Source organism: Anabrus simplex, chromosome 1, assembly GCF_040414725.1.
Source record: "Anabrus simplex isolate iqAnaSimp1 chromosome 1, ASM4041472v1, whole genome shotgun sequence".
Lineage (NCBI taxonomy): Eukaryota > Metazoa > Arthropoda > Insecta > Orthoptera > Tettigoniidae > Anabrus > Anabrus simplex.
In genome coordinates, this window is record NC_090265.1 from 497205792 (window position 1) to 497229837 (window position 24046).

The 24046-nt window shown below is 38.1% G+C and overlaps 1 protein-coding gene across 1 annotated transcript in view; it reads right to left on the reverse strand.

Annotated features, from left to right (window-relative positions):
- Positions 1-24046, reverse strand: part of Nf1 (neurofibromin 1) — a 666749-nt gene that overhangs the window by 533416 nt on the left and 109287 nt on the right. The window contains exon 7 of the mRNA XM_068225031.1: positions 21594-21722. Within this exon, the coding sequence (XP_068081132.1) occupies positions 21594-21722 (129 nt within the window). The remainder of the gene's footprint in view (positions 1-21593; positions 21723-24046) is intronic.

Consider the following 24046-nt stretch of genomic DNA (forward strand, 5'->3'; position numbering starts at 1 on the left):
CTACCCCTGGTAAACTGTTCCACTCCTTCACACCCTTCCCAATGAATGAAAATTTACCCCAATCGCTTCTGCTAAAATTCCTTCTAATTTTATATTTGTGGTCAGTCCTGCCGATATAATTATTTTCCAACTGAAGCCTCTCACGGATATCTCCCCATGCTTCTTCTCTTGTATAGGCTCTATATAATTCTATAAGTCTCGTTTTCTCCCTTCTCTTACTTAAAGTTTCCCACCCAAGTTCCTTCAACATTTCTGATACACTACTCTTTCTCCTGAAATCCCCTGTTACAAATCTTGCTGCTTTCCTCTGCACACTATCTATTTCTTTTATTAGATATTCTTGGTGAGGATCCCAAACACTGTTTGCAAATTCCAATAATGGACGAACCATACTCAAGTAACTTTTTTCTTTTAATTCTTTGTTGCATCCTTTAAGTAGCCTCATTATGACATGTAATGATCTGTATGCTATCCCAACAATGTCATCAATATGACCCTTCCAGTGCAAATTACTTTCAAATCTCACACCTAAGTATTTGCACTTGCCATCTTTTGGGATAACTACCTCATCCAAAGTACATTCAAATTCAGTTTTAAAGCTCCTGTTTGTAAAAGTTGTAACAGTTGATTTGCCTCCATTAACCATATTATTTTCTTCAACCCATTGTTGGATACTTTCAAGGTCCCTTTGTAATTCTGAACAATCCTCAATGTTGTTTATTTCCCTATAAACAATTATGTCATCTGCATACAATCTTATTTTTGATGTTATATTGTTCCCTAAATCATTTGAGTATATTAAGAAAAGTAACGGACCGATTATACTACCCTGTGCAATTCCCTTCCAAACTTTCTCTTCCTGAGATACATTATTTCCTACTTTGACTTTCTGAACCCTTGAATTTAGAAATGTTTTTATCCAATGTGTAACCCTTACGTCCAATCCTATTCCCTCCAATTTCTTTAATAATATTCCATGTTCCACTCTATCAAAGGCTTTGGAAAGATCTATGGCTATGCAATCTAACTGACCTCCTGAATCCAATTGATCTGATATGTCCTGCTGAAATCCCACCAGTTGTGCCTCACAAGAAAATTTCTTTCTAAATCCATACTGGCTCCTCATGAACCAATTTTTATCATCACATATCCCTTTGATGTACTTCGATATTAAACTCTCCAGTATTTTACTAACTATACTGGTCAGGCTGGTTGGTCTGTAGTTCTCTGGTTTCCTTTTATCACCCTTTCCTTTATAAATTGGTATTATTATAGATTCCTTCCATTCCTTTGGTATTACACTATTATTTATGACATAGTCAAAGAGAAATTTTAAATAAGGCACTATGTACCACCCCATTGTCTTTAATACCTCCCCAGTAATTTGATCACTTCCTGCTGCTTTTCCTTGCTGAAGCAGTTGGATTTCTCTGAAAATATCTTCATTTGGAGGGTCCAATAAATAAAATCACTAAGTCCATTTTTTGACAAATGGAGATAATGCATGTATCCGGACCAAAATTTCCCGCTCTTTTCAAATCTCCAATCAGTTTCAACGATAAATAACCCAAAGTCTATGTAACTTGCATAAGTATAATTCGTACTTTCTAGTAATTAAATTTAATAAATCAGTAAGTCCAAAGAAATCACTAAGTCCACTCAATGCAGCAAAATAAATCCCTAAGTCCACTCAAGGCAACGAAAGAAATCCCTAAGTCCAGTAAATCCATTGAAATAAATCCAACATTTCCCTCTTCCCATCCTAGATATTGTTGTCAACAAATACACTGCCAACTTCATTTATTGCTCAACAATCAAGTCAGAGGAATAATATTGCTTAGTAGCAAGTTTGTAACGCCCCCATGTGTAGTGAGGAAGATGTCGAAGTACGTGTTAGGTGCAGATGAAATAGGTATGTACATGAAACTCATAGTTTTGCTTTATTCCACTTCATTCATATAGTTTTACTGAAAGTTTAGACTATAAAAGTATCTGTATACAAACATATTTCATCTTTCGGTTTAATGTTCAGAGAGAATACTGATGGACCTCGAGGACACCTCCAAAGAACACGACAATCAATCTGTGCGAGAGACCACAGAGCAAGCCGAGATATTCACCATTATTCAGTTACAAGAAGACAATGGAAATATGGAAGAGAGTGGCTTGAGAAAAGAGGGTATCTTGTACACTGAAACAGGAATCAGCCAGGCATCAGTCGTGTTAGAAGAGATGGTAACTGGTATATTTTCTGCAGAAAGAGAGGGTGATAATTTACCAGGTCATTAAAGAAAATTCACTTAGCAATATAGTATTTACCTTATTTACCTCCCCAAGTTCATTTGCCATAATTCAAAATTAAAGGGTTATCTTTTGTGGTATTTACGCTTAAACATTCTTGTGTCTTTTGTTGCAGAGCATTAGAGTCCTGTTCATCAACAAAGCAAGAAATCTGTGACAGCCAATGTTGATTATAGATCATCAGGTACTGTAGATGGTATGAAGTGGAGCGCCGTTACATAACGATAATATAACGACAGTGTTAATATTCAAAGTGTTAAGAACGTAAAAGTGGGCAAGAAAAGAAAGCTTGATGTAAAAAACTGGAAACAAAATAGGAAAATAACCAGTAACACAAAGGGTGAAAAAAGGTTGAAGGGGAACATTCCTCCATGCTGGTGCAAGTGTGCCAGTAAATTATCAGTGCTTGACAGGAAAATGTTGTACGACAGATTTAACAGTCTGCAATCACACACGGAGCAGAACATACATACAGAACTGTCTACAGTTAATTCAACAGAAAAGACATCGCCCAAGGGTATCTAATATTCCTTCCCGTCCTAGGCGAGTTTTCAGATATTCTGTAACTGTAGACAACAATCAAACAATTTCATTGTGCCTCTCTGCATTTACTGCTCTTTTTGGTATTAAGCGAGATCGTCTGGTAGCAAAAGTGCAGAAACCAGATAACAGTGTAATAGACAGGAGAGGAAAGCGCCAACATCATTGGAGAACAAGTGAGGAGACACTAGAGAAAGTTAGAAATTTTATTGACAATCTGCCCTGTAGAGAATCACACTACACACGATCAGACAATAGGCTGAGGAAGTTCTTGGACCCAGAAATGAACACTTCAAAGCTTCATAAAGCTTACAATCAAGAACATAAAGACAATGTCATCTCATACGAAATCTTCCGGCGCGTTTTTACGACTGAGTTTAATATATCGTTTGATCTGCCTAGAAAAGATATGTGTAATATCTGCACAAGATACAAAATAGAAATTGATGCAGCTAAATCATCCAAAAATGACGGAACTGATGGAACTGAAGAAAATCTGGTGAAGTGCTTGGAGCAGCACCAGAGAAAAGCAGAAACTTTTTTTCAGCAACTCAGTGCTGCAAAAAAAACGATGACTACATATTCTTGCCATTTGCTTCGATTTCAAGAAGAATTTGCCCTTACCTGTCACAAATGTGCAAGATGAATATTATCGCCATCAGTTGTGGATTCACATATTTGGAATTCATAACATAAAGACAAACAAAGCCGTTGTGTATATGTATGCAGAACATTTTGCTGCAAAGGGCCCTGATGAAGTAATAACCTGTCTTGAGGATTACATTAATGTTTACAAGTCAACAGAAAGGAACTTGTTCTTTTTTGTGATAATGCATTCTCACAAAACAAGAATAGGTATCTCTTTTGTCATTTAGATCAGCTATGTGTTAAGAGGATTTTTGATAAAATAACAACAGTGTACCCTGTATCAGGACACAGTATGATGCTTATTGATTCAGATTTTGGAGCAATCGAGCGATATGAGAAGAAGTCTGAAACAGTTTATGGTCCTGAAAAGTATGTGAAAATGGTAAAGGAGTGTAAGAAGAAGAACCCCTTTGATGTTGTGTTTGTGCAAAAATCCCTCACAGGTAGTTCTGAAGATCCTAGGAAAGAGGAAGGAGTCATTCCTGTCCTACACTATCAGGAAATGTACAGGGGCATATTAAAGCCCAGTTTGCCAGGTATATCGAAATGTCGTCGGGTCGTTTTCCAAGCAGGGGGAAAGATGCAATTACCTGAAGAGACCAACGGAACAGGCTTTAAGGAGGTGTCACTGTATAGATATGGTGTATCTAAGAATAGCCTGCTGAATTCGAGACCCAAGCAGAAGTACAGAATGTACTTGCCATTGAAGGAGGGAAAGGTGAAGGACTTAAAACACATGCTCCAGTATGTGCCAGCAAGTGACAGATTCTTTTATAGCAGTGTGTTTCAAACTACTGACTCCCGTCTTGATAGTTCTGATGAAATGGGTAATGTGGATGAGAACGAGTGACATTTGAAGCCCAAAAATTAACAGGAAAACATTATACAAACCAAAAAATCACTAAGTCCATGACTGTATTTTGCATTTTATAAACTATATTTCACTACTAATAAGGGCTTTTAGTTATTTTAAATAATAGTTGATATGTATATTTCCATATAACAGAAAATTGTATTACAGAAGTGAAAAATATAGATTTTGTGTAAGTTTGAAACTTTGTATTTCATTTCCTGAAAAGTTGAAAAAACGGACTTAGGGATTTTATTCATTGGACCCTCCATTTGTGAATGAGAAGCTTCTTGTTTCCCTCTGTCTCTCTCCCTCTCTATCTTCTGTTTCGGTTTCCAACTCTTGACAATCATCTACTGAATCTCTAAATTCCCTACTAAATAGGTTTGCTTTCTCAGTATCTGTTAAATAGTGTTCACCCCCTTCTCCCACCATTGTAGGAATTTGGATTCCTTTTCCTTTTTGATTCCTGATATATGAATACAGCTTTTTCCATTTCCCTTTGTGGTCATTACCCTCTTGAAGTATGCCATTCATATAATTCTCTTTTGCTTCCTTTTTCACTCTATTCAGTTCCCTCATTAGCTGTTTTCTAATTTCTCTACTCTCCCTACCCTCTTTGATTTTCCTGTTTACTATTCTACATTTTCTTTTTAATTTTCTTATATCCCTTGTATAATAAACAGGGTCTGAGGTCATTTTACCCTTCTTAACAGGTACAAATATCTTCTCTCCTTCCCAGATGATTCCTTTAAATTTAGCCCAAAGTGTATCCACGTTACTCCCTTCACTTATCCAACAACTGAATTGTGATTTAAGGTAAGTCCCAAATTCATCAACTTTAGTTTTTCTGTACAATTTCTTGTCTTGTGTAACCCTCTTATTAAGCCTTTTTGGTACGAGTCCTACACCCATTATTACAGCCTTATGGTCTCTTATTCGTTCAATTACCTCAGTTTTATCAACAATTTCCCATGGTTTAACCAAGAATACATCTAGTAAGTTATTGAGATGAGTCGGTTCTTGTACTACTTGTGTAAATCCTCCCTCCCAAATTAACTTATTTGCCAGTTTCTGTTCATGGGCTTCACTTGCAGCTCCATTCCATTCAACTTCAGGCAAATTTAGATCTCCCCCAATTATTACCATATCATTATTATTGTTTTTATGAGTATAATCTATTATTTTCTCAAAGATTTCCATGTCTCCTTCCTCTCTTCCAGGCCTATATGTTCCTATAATTCCCACCTCCTTCATATTATCACAAACTAATTTTATCACTAATATTTCATCCCTTTCATCGGTAAACCATTCATGCGAACAGTAAGTTTCCTTCACCAGAATAAACACCCCCCTCCCTTTTTATCTCCTCTCTACGATAGACTGTGTACCCTTCTGGAAATACTTGTCTATTACCCACCCCTTCTTTCAACCACGATTCCACTCCTATCACCACATCAGTCTCATAAGATTCCATCAATGTACCGAATTTTAATTGTTTATTTACTACACTTTGACAGTTTACCAAGAGCAATCTCAGACCCCCTTCCTCCCTAAAACTTGACTGTTGCAATTGGGTAACTTGAAATTCCTTACTATCCTGAGTTTCTTTTTCTAGTTGACTGAGCCAGCTTGAAGTACAGCTGGCTCTTTCTACTAGTTTTCCTGGTCAGTATTATAACTCAAGGGAGTTGCCTGTTTTACAGTACATATCTTAAGATTAATAAAATCTAGAACAATATTTGCTATCTTTCGTTTACCTGAATTGTTTAGATGGAGGCCATGTTTTGTATAACAGTATCTCTCAAAACTGCTGCATTCAATAACCTGAGTATTCCGAAAATGTTCACAAATTTGTGCATGATTGCAGGATTTCTCTGATCCCACAGCTGAATTCTTTTGTCCTGTGCACGCAACTTCTGATATAAATGAGACCTCGTTTGTGACCTTGGAGTCATGCTACATGAAATTGAGTTCATCGTTTAACTGACACTGGTGCTCATATTGCTTGCCAATCCCGGCTGTGCCTCAATGTGTGCGCAAATGTTAATATGAGAGGGGAGTGAAAAAAAGACGTATCAATCAGATGAATTTACATTTTGATCTTGTTTCTGTATGTTATTCATGCATTTTCGTATGGTGCTATTTCTTTTGCCTTCGCACCTGTCTTGGCCGCTCGCTTACATATAGGGCCGCCATGTTTTATGTTTCTTTCATTTAGGCTATGCACAAGCCTGGGATTTTCCCCTTTGGTTATTTATATTATCTCCTTGGTCCGGAGTCATTTCTCCAATATCTTGCATATTCTGTTTTATTTTTCAACTCGGGATTTTCTCCTTGATGCGTGGGAGACAGACGATCTGTGGTGATTGTTACTATGAAGGTGGTGTCGAAACTATGTTGTGTGAAAAATGAATTGAAATATACTCGTGGAAAGAACGATCTCTTTTGGTCTGTGGCACCAATATAAATACTGACACGTTCAATAATTGTGTTGTACTTAACTAAGTGAGCTTGCCGAATGTTTTAATATTTTTTGGGGTTTTGTAACTTCATGCTCACATAACAATGTTGTGCCATCTAATGGACTAGGACTGCTTATGTATGTACTCATTCTTATCCTTTTAATTGATTTTTTTCCTTAACTTCTACCTTTATTTTATGATTTTAATATACCCTTATTACATGTACTTGAATTTTATTGCTTATAGAATTAGTCTTACTATTCTTAATTCTACACCTCAAATCTCTCATGGTATTTATTTGAACTGGGATTGTTTCCCCGATGGGAAGGGGCGTGGCTCAAATGGTAGCAGATGCGAGGTTCGGCTAGGATATCTCCTCCGAAAAAAGGTCAGACGAGGTAGAACTGGAAAGGATGTTTTATGTTGGGTATATTAAATCAGTTCTAATTGTCCCTCGATTTATTCTTGTGAAGCCATTATGTTCTGATTTTAATCCTGGCGATTGTTGGTAATTTATGTATTCTTCTGACCATTTGCATGTGTGTTGTGTTTGCTGTCATTGAAATTTTGCTTAGATTATGGAAAGTCAGAAAGTTTTAGACATGAGCAATGAAAGCGAAGTTTTTACTGGGGAAATATCCAACCTAGAAAAAGAAAGGCAAGGTCTTGATGATGTTAATGCATCGCTCGTGTCTGGTAGCGATAGTAGTAGATGCCCTGACGGTAGGAATGCTATTGCCTGTAGGAATTCTGCCCTCGCTGAGAACCGTGTGAACCCCGTTTTCCCCAATTCTAGACCCGTTAGTGACCGTACCACAAATATTAACCCTGTTTTCGATATCATCAGGAAATGGAAATTAAACTTTTCTGGGGAAGGAAATAGCTCCAGTGTTATTGAATTTCTTGAAAGAGTTGAAGATATTGCCGAATGCAGCTCCTTGTCCCTTGACCTATTCATTCCTGTCATCCCTGGCATGATAGAAGGACCAGCATTGAAATGGTTCAGGCTAATCAAAGCTAACATCCAATCCTGAGACGATTTTGATATTCGAATTAAACAGCGTTTTGGGTTGTCCGACATGGATTATTATCTAAAAGAAGAAATTTTCAGAAGAACCCAGGGAGTAGGGGAAGGGATTGATGACTACGCCACTGATATTTTGACTTTGTTCAACCGATTGTGTGTCAAGGTCCCGGAATCTGAAATTTTCGACCAGTTTTACAGAAATCTAGCCCCTAATTATAAACTGTATATAAAAAGATCTCAGATTGAATGCGTTGAGGATATCATTAATTTAGGTTGCGAATTCGAGTCAATGGTCTGTCAGAATAAATTGTACTGTCCGCCTCCTGCTCCATCTGATTGTTCATTTCCTGACATTGCCTATTGTGCGCACATGAAATCAGTCTCTTTTGGTGGAACTCCTTCTCCATCTCGCCCCTTTGGTAGTCCTGATCGCAGGTCGAGCGTTGTATCTCCGCCTCGATGCTGTATTAATGCTGTCCAATCTTTTAACTCAGCCATGGTAAGCGACAATGCAGTGAGGAAGTCCTGGAATTGCAGGAAACTAGGGCATATTTCAAAGAACTGTTGGTCTAAGTCTCCACTGAAATGCTCAAAGTGTGGTCTTAATGGTGTCACCCAGCACGTGTGTCCTCGGTGCAACTCTCGGCAGGGAAACTAAATCCGCGCCGGCGTCATGGCCCTTCGTTGGTGCCTGATTTTGGTGTTAATAAAAGGATTTGGGGCCTTTCCCTCATCTACACCATGGGCCAAGATTTATTGTGGATCGAGCGTACTATATGCCTTATTAGATACTGGTTCCTGCGGTTCCTTCGTCAACCAATCCTTTGTGTCTTGCATGAATTTAAAATATCTCCAAGCCTGCGACAGCTCGACAATTCATGTCTGCTGATGGCCGTCAGGTATGTCCCGTGGGTCGAATCAAATGTCATATTAAAATCCATAACCTTTCATGGGATTGGACATTCAATGTTGTTCCCGATCTATCTGTCCCTGTCATTTTAGGAACCGATTTTATAGTGGCTACGGGTCTATCCATTGATTTTATCATCTGTACCTTTGCTTTTCGTTTCAAATCTGGTGTAAATTACCCATTTGAAGTCCCTTTCCAACGTGCTACTATATGCACCCTTCCGAAATTCCAACATCCCAACACCTCTTGTGATTTGGCTGATAAGCAGAACTTAATGTTAAACAGTTTATTGGAAGAATTCTCTGATGTCTTAACTGCTGATTTAGGTTGTGTAAAGAATTTTTCCTATTCCTTCGAATTGAAAGATGATACTCCCGTTAGGTCCCCGCCATTCGGTTGCTCGCCCCCCAAACTATCCGCCATGAGACAATCAGTCAATGACCTTTTGGAAAAGAAGGTAATTAGTCTCTCCAAGTCCCCTTTCAGTAGTCCCGCCTTCCTGGTCCCCACGGTAGATTTAGGTTCATTGTTGACTATAGGAAGGTGAACAAGAATATAGTCTTCGACAGTTTCCCCTAGCCCACCATTGAAAGTGCCTTTCAACATTTTCATGGTGCTAAATTCTTCACCGTTTTTGATTTTAATTCAGTGTACTACCAAATCCCTGTGGATCCCAAACGTCGCCCTTGCACTGCCTTCGCCACCCCTTTTGGCCTATTCGAATTTAATAAAGTACCGACGGGCATCTGTATAGGTGGACAAGCGCTCAGCCGCATAATGGATTCGATCCTTGGAGATCTGAAATTTTCTTATGTTTTCAACTTCCTTGATGATCTTCTCATATTTTTCCTCCAAGCTTTGACGAGCACCTTGCATATCTTCGAGAGGTTCTTAGTCGTTTGCGCAAGCACGGTTTCACTATAAATCCCAAAATGGTCTCTCTTTGCTCCAAGTGCTTGAATTTCCTTGGTCATATCATATCCGATTCCGGAATCGCTATAAACCCCGACTGGGTCAAATGCATTAAAGAGTTTCCTCTGCCCAAGAATGTCCGCAGTGTGAGAAGGTTCCTAGGCATGGTCGGTTTCTTCAGCCGTTTCATCAAAAACTTTTCCCAAATTTCAGCCCCCTTAAACCTTCTGAAAAGGAAAAATTGCCGTTTCGTCTGGGGAGAAGCCCAAACCCATGCCTTTGATCAACTGAAGAATGCCCTTTGCCAAGCCCCTGTCCTCCGCAGTCCTGATTTTTCCCATGACTTTGTCCTGCAGTGTGATTCTAGCGAGCTCGCTGTTTCAGCTGTACTAAACCAATCCGCTGATGATGGAAAACTGGTCCCAATTGCGTATTTCAGCAAGTTGTTGCATGGGGCTGAATTGCGATATTCTATTTATGAAAAGGAATGCCTAGCCGTGGTTTTAGGTGTTGAGAAATTCCGTTTGTATTTGGAGCACCGTCATTTCTTCATCCATACGGATAATCAAGCCCTATCGTGGATGAGCACCAACGTAAAGCGACTTGGCAGGACAGCTAGGTGGATCCTCCGGCTATCAGCCCAAATTCACGGTTGTGCACGTTCGTGGAAAAGAGAAAATTGTGGCTGACTGTTTGTCGTGAATGTTCGATGGGGTCAAAGATTGTGAGGTCGAGTCCAAGGAAAACTACCATCTGACTGAAAGTGTTAATATCCTTCAAAATTATCCTTGGTCTTTCACGGACATTTCCGCTCACCAAAAGGAAGACAGTGAGTGTTTGGAACTGATGAAAGGAGTCGCTGATGGGTCTTTTCGAGACAAGTCATTTGGGGTCAAACGAGGGTTGTTGGTTCGTCGTAACCGTAAAAATGGTAAAGACAAAATTTTTGATCCCGTAAAATTAAAATCCAAGATGTTACACTATTTTCATGATTCTTACCTGGGCGCCCACCTAGGTCAGTACGAAACCTTACATCGAGTCTCGTGATTCTTTTTGGCAAAATCTCAAAAAGGATGTATTAGAGTATGTGAATAGCTGCGACGTTTGCCAACGGTTATTACAAGTGATGAAAGATATTATCCTATATACAGTTTGCCAACGGTGTAAACCTACGCAAACCTCTCAAATTGTGCTCCATTCCGCTGACGTTGCATCGTACCCTGGAGAAAAGTTATTTATTGATTACTTTGGTCCTCTCGTGAAATCCAAAAACAATAACGGTGGGATCCTATCCATTGTTGATGCTTTTTCTAAATTTGTTTGGTTGTTCCCAGTCCGCAACATAAACTCGAGCAGCGCCGTCTACATTCTATCCCAGCACATTTTCGGAGTTTATGGGCCTCTGAAGGTCTTAGTCTCGGACAATGCGTCTACCGTCAGCTGCAATAAATTTCGTAATCTGTGTTTCGGCTGGGGAGTGAAGCATGTTTTTCTGAGCCCTCACTACCCCAAGCCGTCTCATGTGGAAAGATTCCACCGTAATCTAAAATCCTGTCCGAGTGTATTCCACAGCGCTGATCAGCGCAGTTGGGATGATAATTTGGCATTTTTTGTTTTAGCCTTCAACAACGCTGTGCACGAACCCCACCACCGCACGCCATCTGATTTGCTTCTAGGGAGAAGTCTTGCTGATCCACTCCAGTTGAAGTGGGACAATGGATATCTGTCTGAGTCGTCAAGGAACATGAATGTCGAGGCAAAATGGAAGGAGGCCGTCGCACACCTGATCAGAGCCCGCGACCGCATGGCAAAGAGATTCAACCAAGGATGGAAAAAGGTCACCCTGGAAGCTGGAGATCTGGTCATAGTAAAAATATTTCCCATGAGCTCGGCATCGAGCCAAATCACAGCAAAACTTTGCCAAAAATGGTCCAATCCCAAGAGAATTATGAAATTCCTAGGACCTGTTACTGTTGAACTGGAGGATCTTATGAGTAAGAGGATATCAAAGGATCATGTGTCTTTATTGAAGCCTTACCATCAACGATGCACGTAAAAACCTTATGTCTATTCCATTATATTTTGATGCTAACATATGTTTTTCTTGCTTGTTGTGTAATTACCAGTATTCTAAAGCTCTTTTCCTTTTCAGGGAAATATACAAAAAGGGAAGGAAGGGAATATCGCTGTAGCTCACTGAAAATGGAACGAAAAAATTCCGAGTTCTTTGAGTACATGACGATGTTATCCTTGATTCTGATGTTTCCCTTGACTATCTGACTCCTAATTCGTGAATGTATTGAACGAATTACATAAAATGGACTGATTGATTCAGCAGGATATTATTCAAGAGTGTAAGAACCTCAGGTCGAGGTGGACTACATTTTATTGTGCATTGTCGTAACTCACTGTTGTAATCGCGTGTAAACCTGTATATTTGTAGTTTTAGTTAGATTTTAGATCCGTAGTATTAAATAGGGTGTGCACTTTAGGTTTAATGTTTTGAACCTCATTTTAAAATGTGTCTTTTCTTGTGTGATGATGAGCCATATATGCATGGCAAGTTCATAAATATTACTGTTCTGTTATTGCTAACGGCCTCTTCTGGCTTCACCTTGAATGACTTAACAACTTCCGTGATTATACTAGAGAAGGCAGCTCCCTCGATGTTGGACGCGGATGGTCGTATCTTTAAGACGAGTTGTGAATTTTATCTCTTTGACTCGAATCTTTGCTTTGATTTTGAGAGAAGAATATAAAATGGACCCCACGCAGATCGGAGCTGCGTTTTTGACTTACAAAAAAGTCTTTAAACGATTCAAACTTAGCCTATACCACCATCCTTCTCTTTCCCTTGCTGGTTAATATACTTCAGGTATGGCTATTCTTTCATAATATTTGTTCTATTATTTATAGCTGATTGATATGTGTCATTCGCTCCGCAGTATGAATGGACTGCATGTTTGTTCTTGTGGTTATTGCGATTATGATATGTTGATGTTTGGGTCACATATTACTTCTGTTCATGTGCGCTGCATTTTTATGTAATTTGCCATCTGATGAATGTTTGCCCTTTATGTCGGCGCGACTTCCACTTGTGTTGTATGAAATGCAAACTCTAATGGGTTTGTGCATGACTGCAGGATTTCTCTGATCCAACAGCTGAATTCTTTTTCCTGTGCACGCAACTTCTGATATAAATGGGACCTCATTAGTGACCTTGGAGTCATGCTACATGAAACTGAGTTCGTCGTTTAACTGACACTGGTGCTCATATTGCTTGCCAATCCCGGCTGTGCCTCAATGTGTGCGCAAATGTTAGTATGAGAGGTGAGTGAAAGAATGACATATCAATCAGATGAATTTACATTTTGATCTGTTTCTGTATGTTATTCATGCATTTTCGTATGGTGCTATTTCTTTTGCCTTCGCACCTGTCTTGGCCGCTCACTTACCTACAGGGCCACCATGTTTTATGTTTCTTTCATTTAGGCTATGCACAAGCCTGGGATTTTCCCCTTTGGTTATTTACATTATCTCCTTGGTCCGGAGTTATTTGTCTGATATCTTGCATATTCTGTTTTATTTTTCAACTCGGGATTTTCTCCTTGATGCGTGGGAGATAGATGATCTGTGGTGATTGTTCCTATGAAAGTGGTGTCGAAACGATGTTGTGTGAAAAATGAATTGAAATATACTCGTGGAAAGAACAATCTCTTTTGGTCTGTGGCACCAATATTAATACTGACACGTTCAATAATTGTATTGTACTTAACTGAGTGAGCTAGCCAAATGTTTTAATATTTTTTTGGGTTTTGTAACTTCATGCTCACATAACAACGTTGTGCCATCTAATGGACCAGGACTGCTTATGTATGTACCTATTCTTATCCTTGTAACTGATTTTTTTTCCTTAACTTCTACCTTTATTTTATGATTTTAATAAACCCTTATTACATGTACTTGAATTTTATTACTTATAGAATTAGTCTCTTACTATTCTTAATTTGTAGAGGGGCTCTTTTCCAGTTCAAGGCTGTTTTTTTGGCCTTTTGCTAGTCGCGATCTACGCCTCAAATCTCTCATGGTATTTATTTGTACTGGGATTGTTTCCGCGATGTTTGTGGGTGTGGCTCAGCTGGCAACCAAGAATGAGTTAGCTGGAAAATTTATAATGTCCAATAATGGACCATTTATATTGGTATTACATACCACTTAGTTGAGCAGCTCGTCTCCTTTTTCCCAAGTCTTCCCAGCCCAAACTTTGCAACATTTTTGTAACGCTACTCTTTTTTCGGAAATCGTCCAGAACAAATCGAGCTGCTTTTCTTTGGATTTTTTCCCGAATCAAGTAATCCTGGTGAGTGTCCCATATACTGGAACCATACTCTAGTTGGGGTCTTACCAGAGACTTATATGCCCGCTCATTAGCATCCTTACTACAACCCCTATATACCCTCATAACCATGTACAGATCTGTACCCTTTATTTACAATCATATTTATGTGATTACCCCAATGAAGATCTTTCCTTGGTATTTACAATGATCCCCAAACGGAACTTTCACCCCATCAACACAGTAATTAAAACTGAGAGGACTTCTCCTATTTGTGAAACTCACAACCTGACTTTTATCCCTGTTTATCATCATACCATTGCCTACTGTCCATCTCACAACATTATCGAGAACATTTTGCAGTTGCTCACAATCTTGTAACTTATTTATTACTCTATACAGAATAACATCATCTGCAAAAAGCCTTATCTCTGATTCCACTTTTTTACAAATATCATTGATATATATAAGAAAACATAAAGGTCCAATAATACTCCCTTGAGGAATTCCCCTCTTAATTTTTACAGGGACAGATAAAGCTTCACCTACTCTAATTCTCTGAGTTCTATTTTCTAGAAACAGAGCCACCCATTCAGTCACTCTTTTGTCAAATCCAATTGCACTCATTTTTGCCAGTAGTTTCCCATGATCTACCTTATCAAATGCCCTAGACGGGTCAATCGCGATACAGTCCAATTGACTTCCTGAATCCAGGATATCTGCTATATCTTGCTGGAATCCTACAAGTTGGGCTTCAGTGGAATAACCTTTCCTAAACCCAAACTGCCTTCTATCAAACCAGTTATTAATTTTGCAAACATGTCTTATACAATCAGAAAGCATGCTTTCCCAAAGCTTATTTACAATGCATTTCAAACTGACTGGCCTGTAATTTTCAGCTTTATGTCTAAAACCCTTTCCTTTATATACAGGGGCTACTATAGCAACTCTCCATTCATTTGGTAAAGTTCCTTCATGCAAACAATAATCAAACAAGTACTTCAGATATGGTACTATATCCCAACCCATTGTCTTTAGTATATCCCCCAAAACCTTATCAATTCCAGCTGCTTTTCTAGTTTTAAACTTTTGTATCTTACTGTAAATGTAATTGCTGTCATAGGTAAATTGTAATACTTCTTTAGTATTAGTCATCTCCTCTATCTGGACATTATCCTTGTAACCAACAATCTTTACATACTGCTGACTGAATACTTCTGCCTTTTGAAGATTCTCGCATACACACTCCCCTTGTTCATTAATGATTCCTGGAATGTCATTCTTGGAACCTGTTTCTGCCTTAAGGTACCTATACATAATCTTCCATTTTTCACTAAAATTTGTATGGCCGCCAATTATGCTTGCCATCATGTTATCCTTAGCTGCCTTCTTTGCTAGATTCAATTTCCTAGTAAGTTCCTTTAAATTTCTCCTTACTTCCACAGCCATTTCTAATTCTCGTAGTCTAGCACTGTGAGTTGTTAATGCAAATAATGAACAAAGAGCAATCATGGAGGGATATTTTCATTTATGATGGATTTAATGCCGTAAATTTCATATCCAAAAGTGAATCAAATAATACCACAAAAAAGTATGCTATTTCATAGGATGATATAAGTGTTAAACAACAGAAGTTTTTCTTTCAATTTGCTTTACGTCGCACCAACACAGGTTAGGCTTTTACTGGCAACAGTGGGATAGGAAGGGGCTAGAATTGGAAAGAAACGACCATGGCCTTAATTAAGGTACAGGCCGTAGATCGTTTTCTGCTGGTCTTCCTTACACAGCATTTACCTGGTGTGAAAAAAGATTAGCCATGCCAAAGTGGCTCAGACGGTTGAGGCACTGGTCTTTTGACACCAACATGGCAGGTTCAATTCTGACTCAGTCCAATGGTATTTTAAGGTGCTCAAATACGCCAGCCTCATGTCAGTAGATTTACTGGCACGTAAAACAACTCCCACGGGACTGAATTCTGGCACCTCGGAGTCTCCGAAAATCGTAAAAGTAGTTAGTGGGATGTAAAGGCAATATTATTATTATTATTATTATTATTATTATTATTATTATTATTATTATTATTATTATTATTATTATTTCATTGGTTTTACATCCCAATAACTACTTTTATGTTTATTGAAGAAGCCGAGGTGTTGGAATTTTGTCCCGTGGGAGTTCTTTTATGTGCTGGTAAATCTACAGACACGGGACTGACGTGTTTTAATACCATCAAATAACATTGGACTGAGCCAGGATTGAGCCTGCCATGCTGGGTTCTGAAAGCCGGTGCCTAAACTGTCTGAGCCACTTAGCTCAACAAAAACCACTAACTAGAGTCACAACTAATAAGTTTCGAAATGCAATTGTAACTCCCCTTAATATTTTTCACAGGGAAGAATTCAGATTTCTTTACAGAAAGAGTGAAATGTGGAATTGGTACAACATTAATTATTGAATTATATGAATTTAGCATTGTAATAAACAGGGACAAGGAACTCATGAGACGTTATTAATGCCTGTTTTAATTACTTACACCACTGTCATTCTCAAGGTGTCAATTACATTTGAATTATACTTTTGGTATTATTTCACGATACTTATTTCATTCGAATCACTGCCAATATCCATATTGGTCTTCTTTTTCATACTGAACACGAAAAACTTTAGACTAGGATCGCTATAACGTTCTGAATTATAGCAGTTCACGACACAACACTGTCAATATAAATGGCATTATAAATTTACTCATTCAGGACAAATATTTCAGGTTCCATATGGGAATCAACATCTATATCATCTGATGGCCAGGCAGGCATCAATTTTTGGTAATGAGACAAAGTCTCACAACATATCACAACACTGTCATTTAGCACGGGCGAGGGCGTTCCATATTGCCTCTATATGTAAATTATGTGTTACAATAAACAATTATATAGACAAGTAACAAATCTTTCCATGAATCAACACCAGAGTCGTGCATTAGTTAAATCAGCATGGCCTGCTCCTGACCTCACTGTTTAGCCACCTTGCACACTCCCCTTAAAAGAAAACTCTGTATTCCCCCTCTGGGTAGATCTGTGTTCTTCTACATCCTTTTCTTATATCTCACACCTACCAGCTTTCATACTTTTATTAATACTTAAATTTGACTACGTCTTATCTTTTGTTTGCACCCACTAAGCACTGCAAGTGTCATGGACTAAAATTTTTCCACCCACAAAATCACTGAACCTTTCTTTGCATAGGCCACATCTCAACTGGTGTGGCATCCTTCCTACCTTCACTAACTGTTACATGTGTGCATTTCTGCTCCCTCCTCTCTCCACCCACTTCTGCATATGCAAACTTGATGGGATTCTCTAGTGTAATGCTTAGTTTAAAAGTTAAACGCCCCTGAAACTGCACCATGACTTTACGCACACATTTTCATTGTTGGAAGCAAGTGGTCCTTTAGATCTATCTTTAAACGTTCAAAAGGAGATGTGGTTTTTATCAGCCTTCCTTCAAAAAAAGAAAAAGCTAACCTTTATTTCAGCGCATATCTGGCAGTTACTTCATTAACTGAAAAAGGGAGATTGTACAATTTTATCCGATGATTCATGCAAGTAACTCCAGGATGATACAACGTTGAATGTAATTGATTGAGTGCGTTTTTCTGAATGATAAGCATATTCTTCATGAAAATGCATCAGCAGCTACATTGTTTATTTCAGGTCTACTAGACATACTGTAATAACAAAGCTGAAGTTTGCTAATTCTAGATGTCATTTTAATGTATTACAATTCTTTTACATTTTATTGCATGTTTTATTGTTAAACATGAAACCTACAGATTTCTGGTCGGTTATTAATTTAAAATCATGACACATCTACAGTATAGTGCCTCCATTTCTTAAGAGGTTCTACAATTACATAAGTCTCATGTTCAACAGCTGAATGGCATTTCTCAACGTTTGATCGTGTTCGAGAAAAGAAAGCCACAAGAAGCCCCTCTTGAGACAGTACGGCCGCAATGGCACAGTTGACCGCTTCGCTAGTTGCTTTACGTCACACCGACACAGATAGGTCTTATGGCGATGATGGGATAGGAAAGGCCTAGGAGTTGGAAGGAAGCGGCCGTGGCCTTAATTAAGGTACATCCCCAGCATTCGCCTGGTGTGAAAATGGGAAACCAGGGAAAACCATCTTCAGGGCTGCCGACAGTGGGATTCGAACCCACTACCTACCGGATGCAAGCTCACAGCCATGTGCCCCTGAGCGCAGGGCCAACTCGCCTGGTTGGCACGGCTGAAAGAATCTGTTTCCACCATGAACTCTCCATCTTCATCAATAGATGTAACTGCTGATTTAGGTACGAGTGACTTTAACTCTTCAAAAGCCGATATAGCTGCTTGATACAGCACACAACTGATTTTCAGCATCATCCACCAATGATTATGATGGCTATGATTACCACAAAATAACTCTCCTGAGTACCTGAAGTAGTTGCTGCAGTAGCTGTAGAAGACAAGGAAAGAGACTTCACCAATATCTGGTTTAATAAGTTGGTGTGGTATTGCATTCAGTAAGTAAATGTTATTTGAAAGAAAACTGTATAATTGGTCTGCCTTAGTCAATAAACAAATGTGTCTTAAAGGAAAATTAAAGAAAAATCACAGTGTGTGATTTAATTTTCTTTCACTGTACAGGTTACACAGAACAATGCAAATATGAGATTTTATTTGTATAACACAACAAATGTTTTTGTGCTATCTCTAAAGCAAGTACTTAATTACATGCTTGTTATAATATTACAGTAGGTTATTTTCAAGCAAACGATAATGAAAATCTGGAAAATATAATTCCCTACTGAATGCATCACAAACGTGTATCTTCCTGCTTTCCTCTTCAGTTACGGCTTTAAACAAGCATTCTTTCCTGAGAAGTTGCAAAAGCACTGTAGTACTGATGTAAAGATTCGAGAAGAACTTGACCCCTTGTCGCAAGTTGATGATGAGAAAATATTTCGTTTTTAGGTTTGATGCAAGATGATTTTAACCTATTTTTAGCCTCTGCATATATGCTCCATTCAGCTATTAAAGTAAATCCTGAGGGAGATAAATGATTAATAACCAACGTCAATTTAGCTACATTGCTGAAGTCATTCACTCTGTTGACAAAGTTCTCGAATGTTTTCTCCCAGTGAATCCACTCCAACATTGCACTGGTAGCATTAGGGTCAAACAGTCTCTCGGGTCGAAGGAGCCTTTCATAATTTAGTCAAATAAATTGCTATGTTTAAACCATTAAATTCTTGGCTATATATGACTAAATTGTACTACATTATGATTGAAGATAGCATAATACATCAAACTGCTATGATGACAAGTTCATGCAGTTGCAGAGAGTAAATAATCTTAATACTACACATACTCAATTGCACATTGGCTATTAGTGATGTTCCAGGATACATAACCTCAATGCTGGTAAAGTAGGGTTCGTGGCTTTGGTTACCCCACCAAGAGCCAAAGGAAAGGAAAAGTAAAAGATATCAGTAGCATATTTCATGCTTTCAAAAATATTTACAACCCTTTATGCCAGTATTCTTATATACGTTATCCACCAGTCTATGGAAGTCTGAAGTAAGACTATGGTAATTAATCCTTAGATTATTTTTTGTAAAAAAAAAAAGCTGCTATTTTAATTATTGATATTTTAATTTTTTATCTTTCTCGTAGGTGGAAAGGTACAAAACTGGAAGAGACACATACATCATGAAAGTGACCAAGGAGCACAACATCTGTCTCTTCTTACTCCACAGATTGAACCGTCTGAGTCTCCAAATGATTCTAAAACTGCAAATTACAATAATGGTAATCTCACTAATTGTTTTGTGAAATTAATATGCTATATTTAATTTAGATTCCTCATATATTACATGTGAAAAGAATATAAAATTGTCTTCCTAAATTACTGGTACATTGTACTGTATGAAACAGTTAAGCATGTTCTGATTATTCTCATATTCCTGTTGTATAGAACTAGCAATTACTACAGAAAAGACATGCTCAGCACCAGCAACACAACCCCCAAGAGATTTACAAAGCATACAAGAAATGGTTGCAGCACATTTATTCCAGATCCTTCACTGTCATCACCATTTACAAAGCATGGCTACAGCATCATTTATTCTGAATCCTTCACCGTTGTCACCATTACCATCGCCTTTTGCACCATCTACTGACGAACTTCCATCACAGCTATCTATTCCACAGAAAACACCCGTGAAAATAGTGTTGAAAAGAGACTCTGTACAAACCTCAGATAGTACTCGATTGGTAGAGGAAAAAAAACATTTACATAAAAAATTGAAGTGTGAGTTACACATAGAACTTTACTAGAATTAGAAATAACAGATCTCAGAATACAGAAGAAAAGAGAAGATTCAAAACTGAAAGAAGACATGGAACTTCAGATTTAAAAATGTTACAGAATGAAAAAATGAAATTGTGATTTGTGAATATTTATGTGAAAACCAATATTTTTTTTCATAATATCTTGCAACTTTTCTGTCTTAATAATTAAACAATGCAATGCTCCTATATCCCTTTCTTCCACCAAACCTCACTTGTCTGCTGAAGTGCATTTCAATAAGATGTCTTCCTATAGCACGAACCCTAGCATCTAGATTATGAGGAAAACTCAGGACATCAGGGTCTTGTGGTAAGTTGATAGCCTTGAAGTCTGCTGGCATGTTATCTCTGCTAATGATACAGATGTTATGTAACACTACTGTAGCAACAATTATCGTTGGAGTTGCAAGTACTGTATTTTAGTGCAGAGTTTTAACACAATGTATAAAAATCTCCTCTTCCATAACCCAATGGGCCTTTCGACTGCATTTTTGTTTTTAATATGGGCGTCATTGCAGACATTTTCTGCCCAAGTCATAGGATTTAAGAAAGGTGCTATCATGTAGCATTTGCACACGTAAGCACAGTCTCCGAGCGACACCCAATGTCATACACAAACCTCACTTTATGAACTTGCGAACTGGTAAGGGCAGGCATCCACCATCTTAATTCCTTATGGAACCAATAAGCATTATATGACAATTTACGGACAGATAAGTTATGGAGAGATTTATGGAAATGCATTTTGTCTATCATTCCAGAAAAACAATTTAGATACAATTCTTAAAATTTGATCACATAAGCGTATATATTTCATATCTGGAATTTCAGAAACCAGGCCTCATCCCTTCAGGCTATTCTTCAAGTTAAAAAAGATTCTAGTTCCCTGCCAAACTCTGCACTGCAACTGCTAGAAGTAAGGACCTGAAGTAGTCTCATGGGGTGGCTGGCATAGATTTGAAGAATGACCGTTTTTCTGTATGGGCAGCTAGCTGTACATAGCCTAATGGCCAAGTGAGCACCCCTTACAACTTGGTAAACCTCCAGCCAGAGGGTAGAACAGAAAATTTAATTTACAAGGAAGTTCTGTAAAATTTAGTTGTAGTAGTGGTGGATGTTCTTTAAAATCTAATACCATAGAGTAAGAAAAGATTTCAGTCCAAAACTGTGGCATAGCATAGGTATCTTGCTGGTTATTATATACATACTCACCGGAGATAAGATGAGCAACATGATCTGCAAGGGCCACATAGCAACCCGTCCCTTCTTGTTGTCAGCAAAGCTGTCCAAAATGTCGAATAAACCTTCACAACATTTGGACAGTTCTTCATTAGGCTTTTTCTGTAAAATGTCAAAATATCAAATATAACTTCCAATACCATACTCTGAATACAGGCATATTTTTAAGATACAAATGACAACTTGCATATCAAATTAGTAAAATCGAAGAAATTAGTTCAGTAAGATTTAAGACTTACTTTTCAATCCCTATCAATTTATATGCCTTATTTTTTAAATACAGTAAAACCTTGTTAATTTGGAGTGCACGGAACTGAAAAACTGGACTTCAAATTACGTGATTTTGAATTAACGGTTAATGCCAAATCTCCATATTCTCTCACCGATTGTGTAATAAGGTATCAAAATTATTTTAACCCTATAACAAGCAATGGAACACTGATGATGATGATGATGATGATGATGATGATGGTACTTATCGCTAGGAAAGTAGAACCATGGTATTCGTTATGTTGTGGTTCTAATCAAAGTAGCGAAGACTCGCGGTATTGCACACATTATGGTACTACTCACAGGTAATGAAATTCACACGTGTAGTACACATCGATGAGACTCCTGACGTTTTAAACTTTTTAATAATTAATTAATGTTATTTGCTTTACGTCCCACTAACTACTTTTGCGGTCTTCGGAGACGCTGAGGTGCCGGAATTTAGTCCCACAGGAGTTCTTTTACGTGCCAGTAAATTTACCGACACGAGGCTGTCGTATTTGAGCACCTTCAAATACCACCGGACTGAGCCAGGATCGAACCTGCCAAGTTGGGGTTCGAAGGCCAGCGCCTTAACCGTCTGAGCCACTCAGCCCGGCTTCAAACTTTTTACAGTTACCTTTTGTCCTCAGATACGTTCATAATGGTGATGTTGAAAGATTTGTTGGTTTCTATAATGTGAGTTCTGAAAGGACAGCGGAGTCTGTCTGGTGAGACTTGCAATTGAGTGTCTGGATAACTCTGACTGCAGCAAAAAATTAGTTGCGCAGACTTTCGACAGAGCGGCGGTGCTTGCAGGTCAGCTGAATGGTGTGCAAGCTAAATTGAAAGAAGTAGTTCCTGAGGCTGTATTCGCCCACTGCTACGCTCACAAGCTTAGTTTAGTCATACACAAAAGAATGTCATATGTTCTTCGCAATGATGAGTGGCTTGCAACATTCTTTAGCAATTCTTCTAAGAGAACTAACCTGCTGGACAGTATCCTCAAGAAAAGTTTTCCTAAATTATCTCCATGAAGGTGGAACTATTCTAGCCATTTAGTACAGACCATCGCGGAATATCATGCTCCTCTCCAAGAGCTTTACAAAAGTATTTTGGAGGAACCTGGGAACTGAGATAACAATACAGTAAAGTCTCGTTATTCCGAACTAATTGGGACCGGAGTCTGTTTGGATTACGAAATTTTCGGATTATCTCACTTATTTTACAAAAGGAGTACATTTATTGTTCCACCTATTCAATATAATCAGTACCATGTTATGTGGTCAATTAGACATAGAAAATCTAAATATCATAGGGACATGTTTCGCCCTTCTTATTGGGCATCATCAGCCATATTAAATTAATCTTAAAACAAACATTGCATAAAGGACAATAACACCCTTATAATTTGTAAAAATTGAACTGTGATTTCTTATGATATTAACTTTACAGAATAGTGGTTATAAAATATGCTGTTGGGACATGACATGTACAACACATGCTAAAATTATTGTAAACTAATTTAAAATTTTGTCTAAAAGAAAATTTGTGTCAATATATTCTAAAAACGGCACATGTCTGGTACTGAAGTTGATCCTCTTCGTTATAAAAGTCAGCATATATTTGCTGGAGCAGTTGTCAACCTAAGTTTTCAATAGAAAAAAATGGTTGAAAACTTGAGGGTGATTCTTGTTATATTCTGACATTAAAAGAATGGCTAAGAGAAAAGGCGTATGTTATGATGTTATCCTCATTAAGTTGATTGGTCTAAAATATTATCTGATATAACCGTTGCAAACAGACGTTGGTTGAAGCTGCTTTGAGAAGAGTTTTTTTCGAGTATTTGATAGGTTGTTTGATTTTTACATGAAAATGTAGTCCTTCTAGAAGACTGGAATTCCAGACAGACCAACGCTGCTAATACAGTAAGACAGAAACACATACGACATGTGATATAACCACATTCAATTCAACGATGTTCCATGTTCCACGTTTTCAATACGGATCAAAAATAAGAGTGATAGTTTGTAATTTTTGGATTAACCAGAAAATATTTTCTAATAATAATGTTATTGTATTTACGTCCCGCTAACTTCTTTTACGGTTTCCGGAGATGCCTAGGTGCCGGAACTTTCTCCCGCAGGAGTTATTTTACTTGCCAGTAAATCTACGTA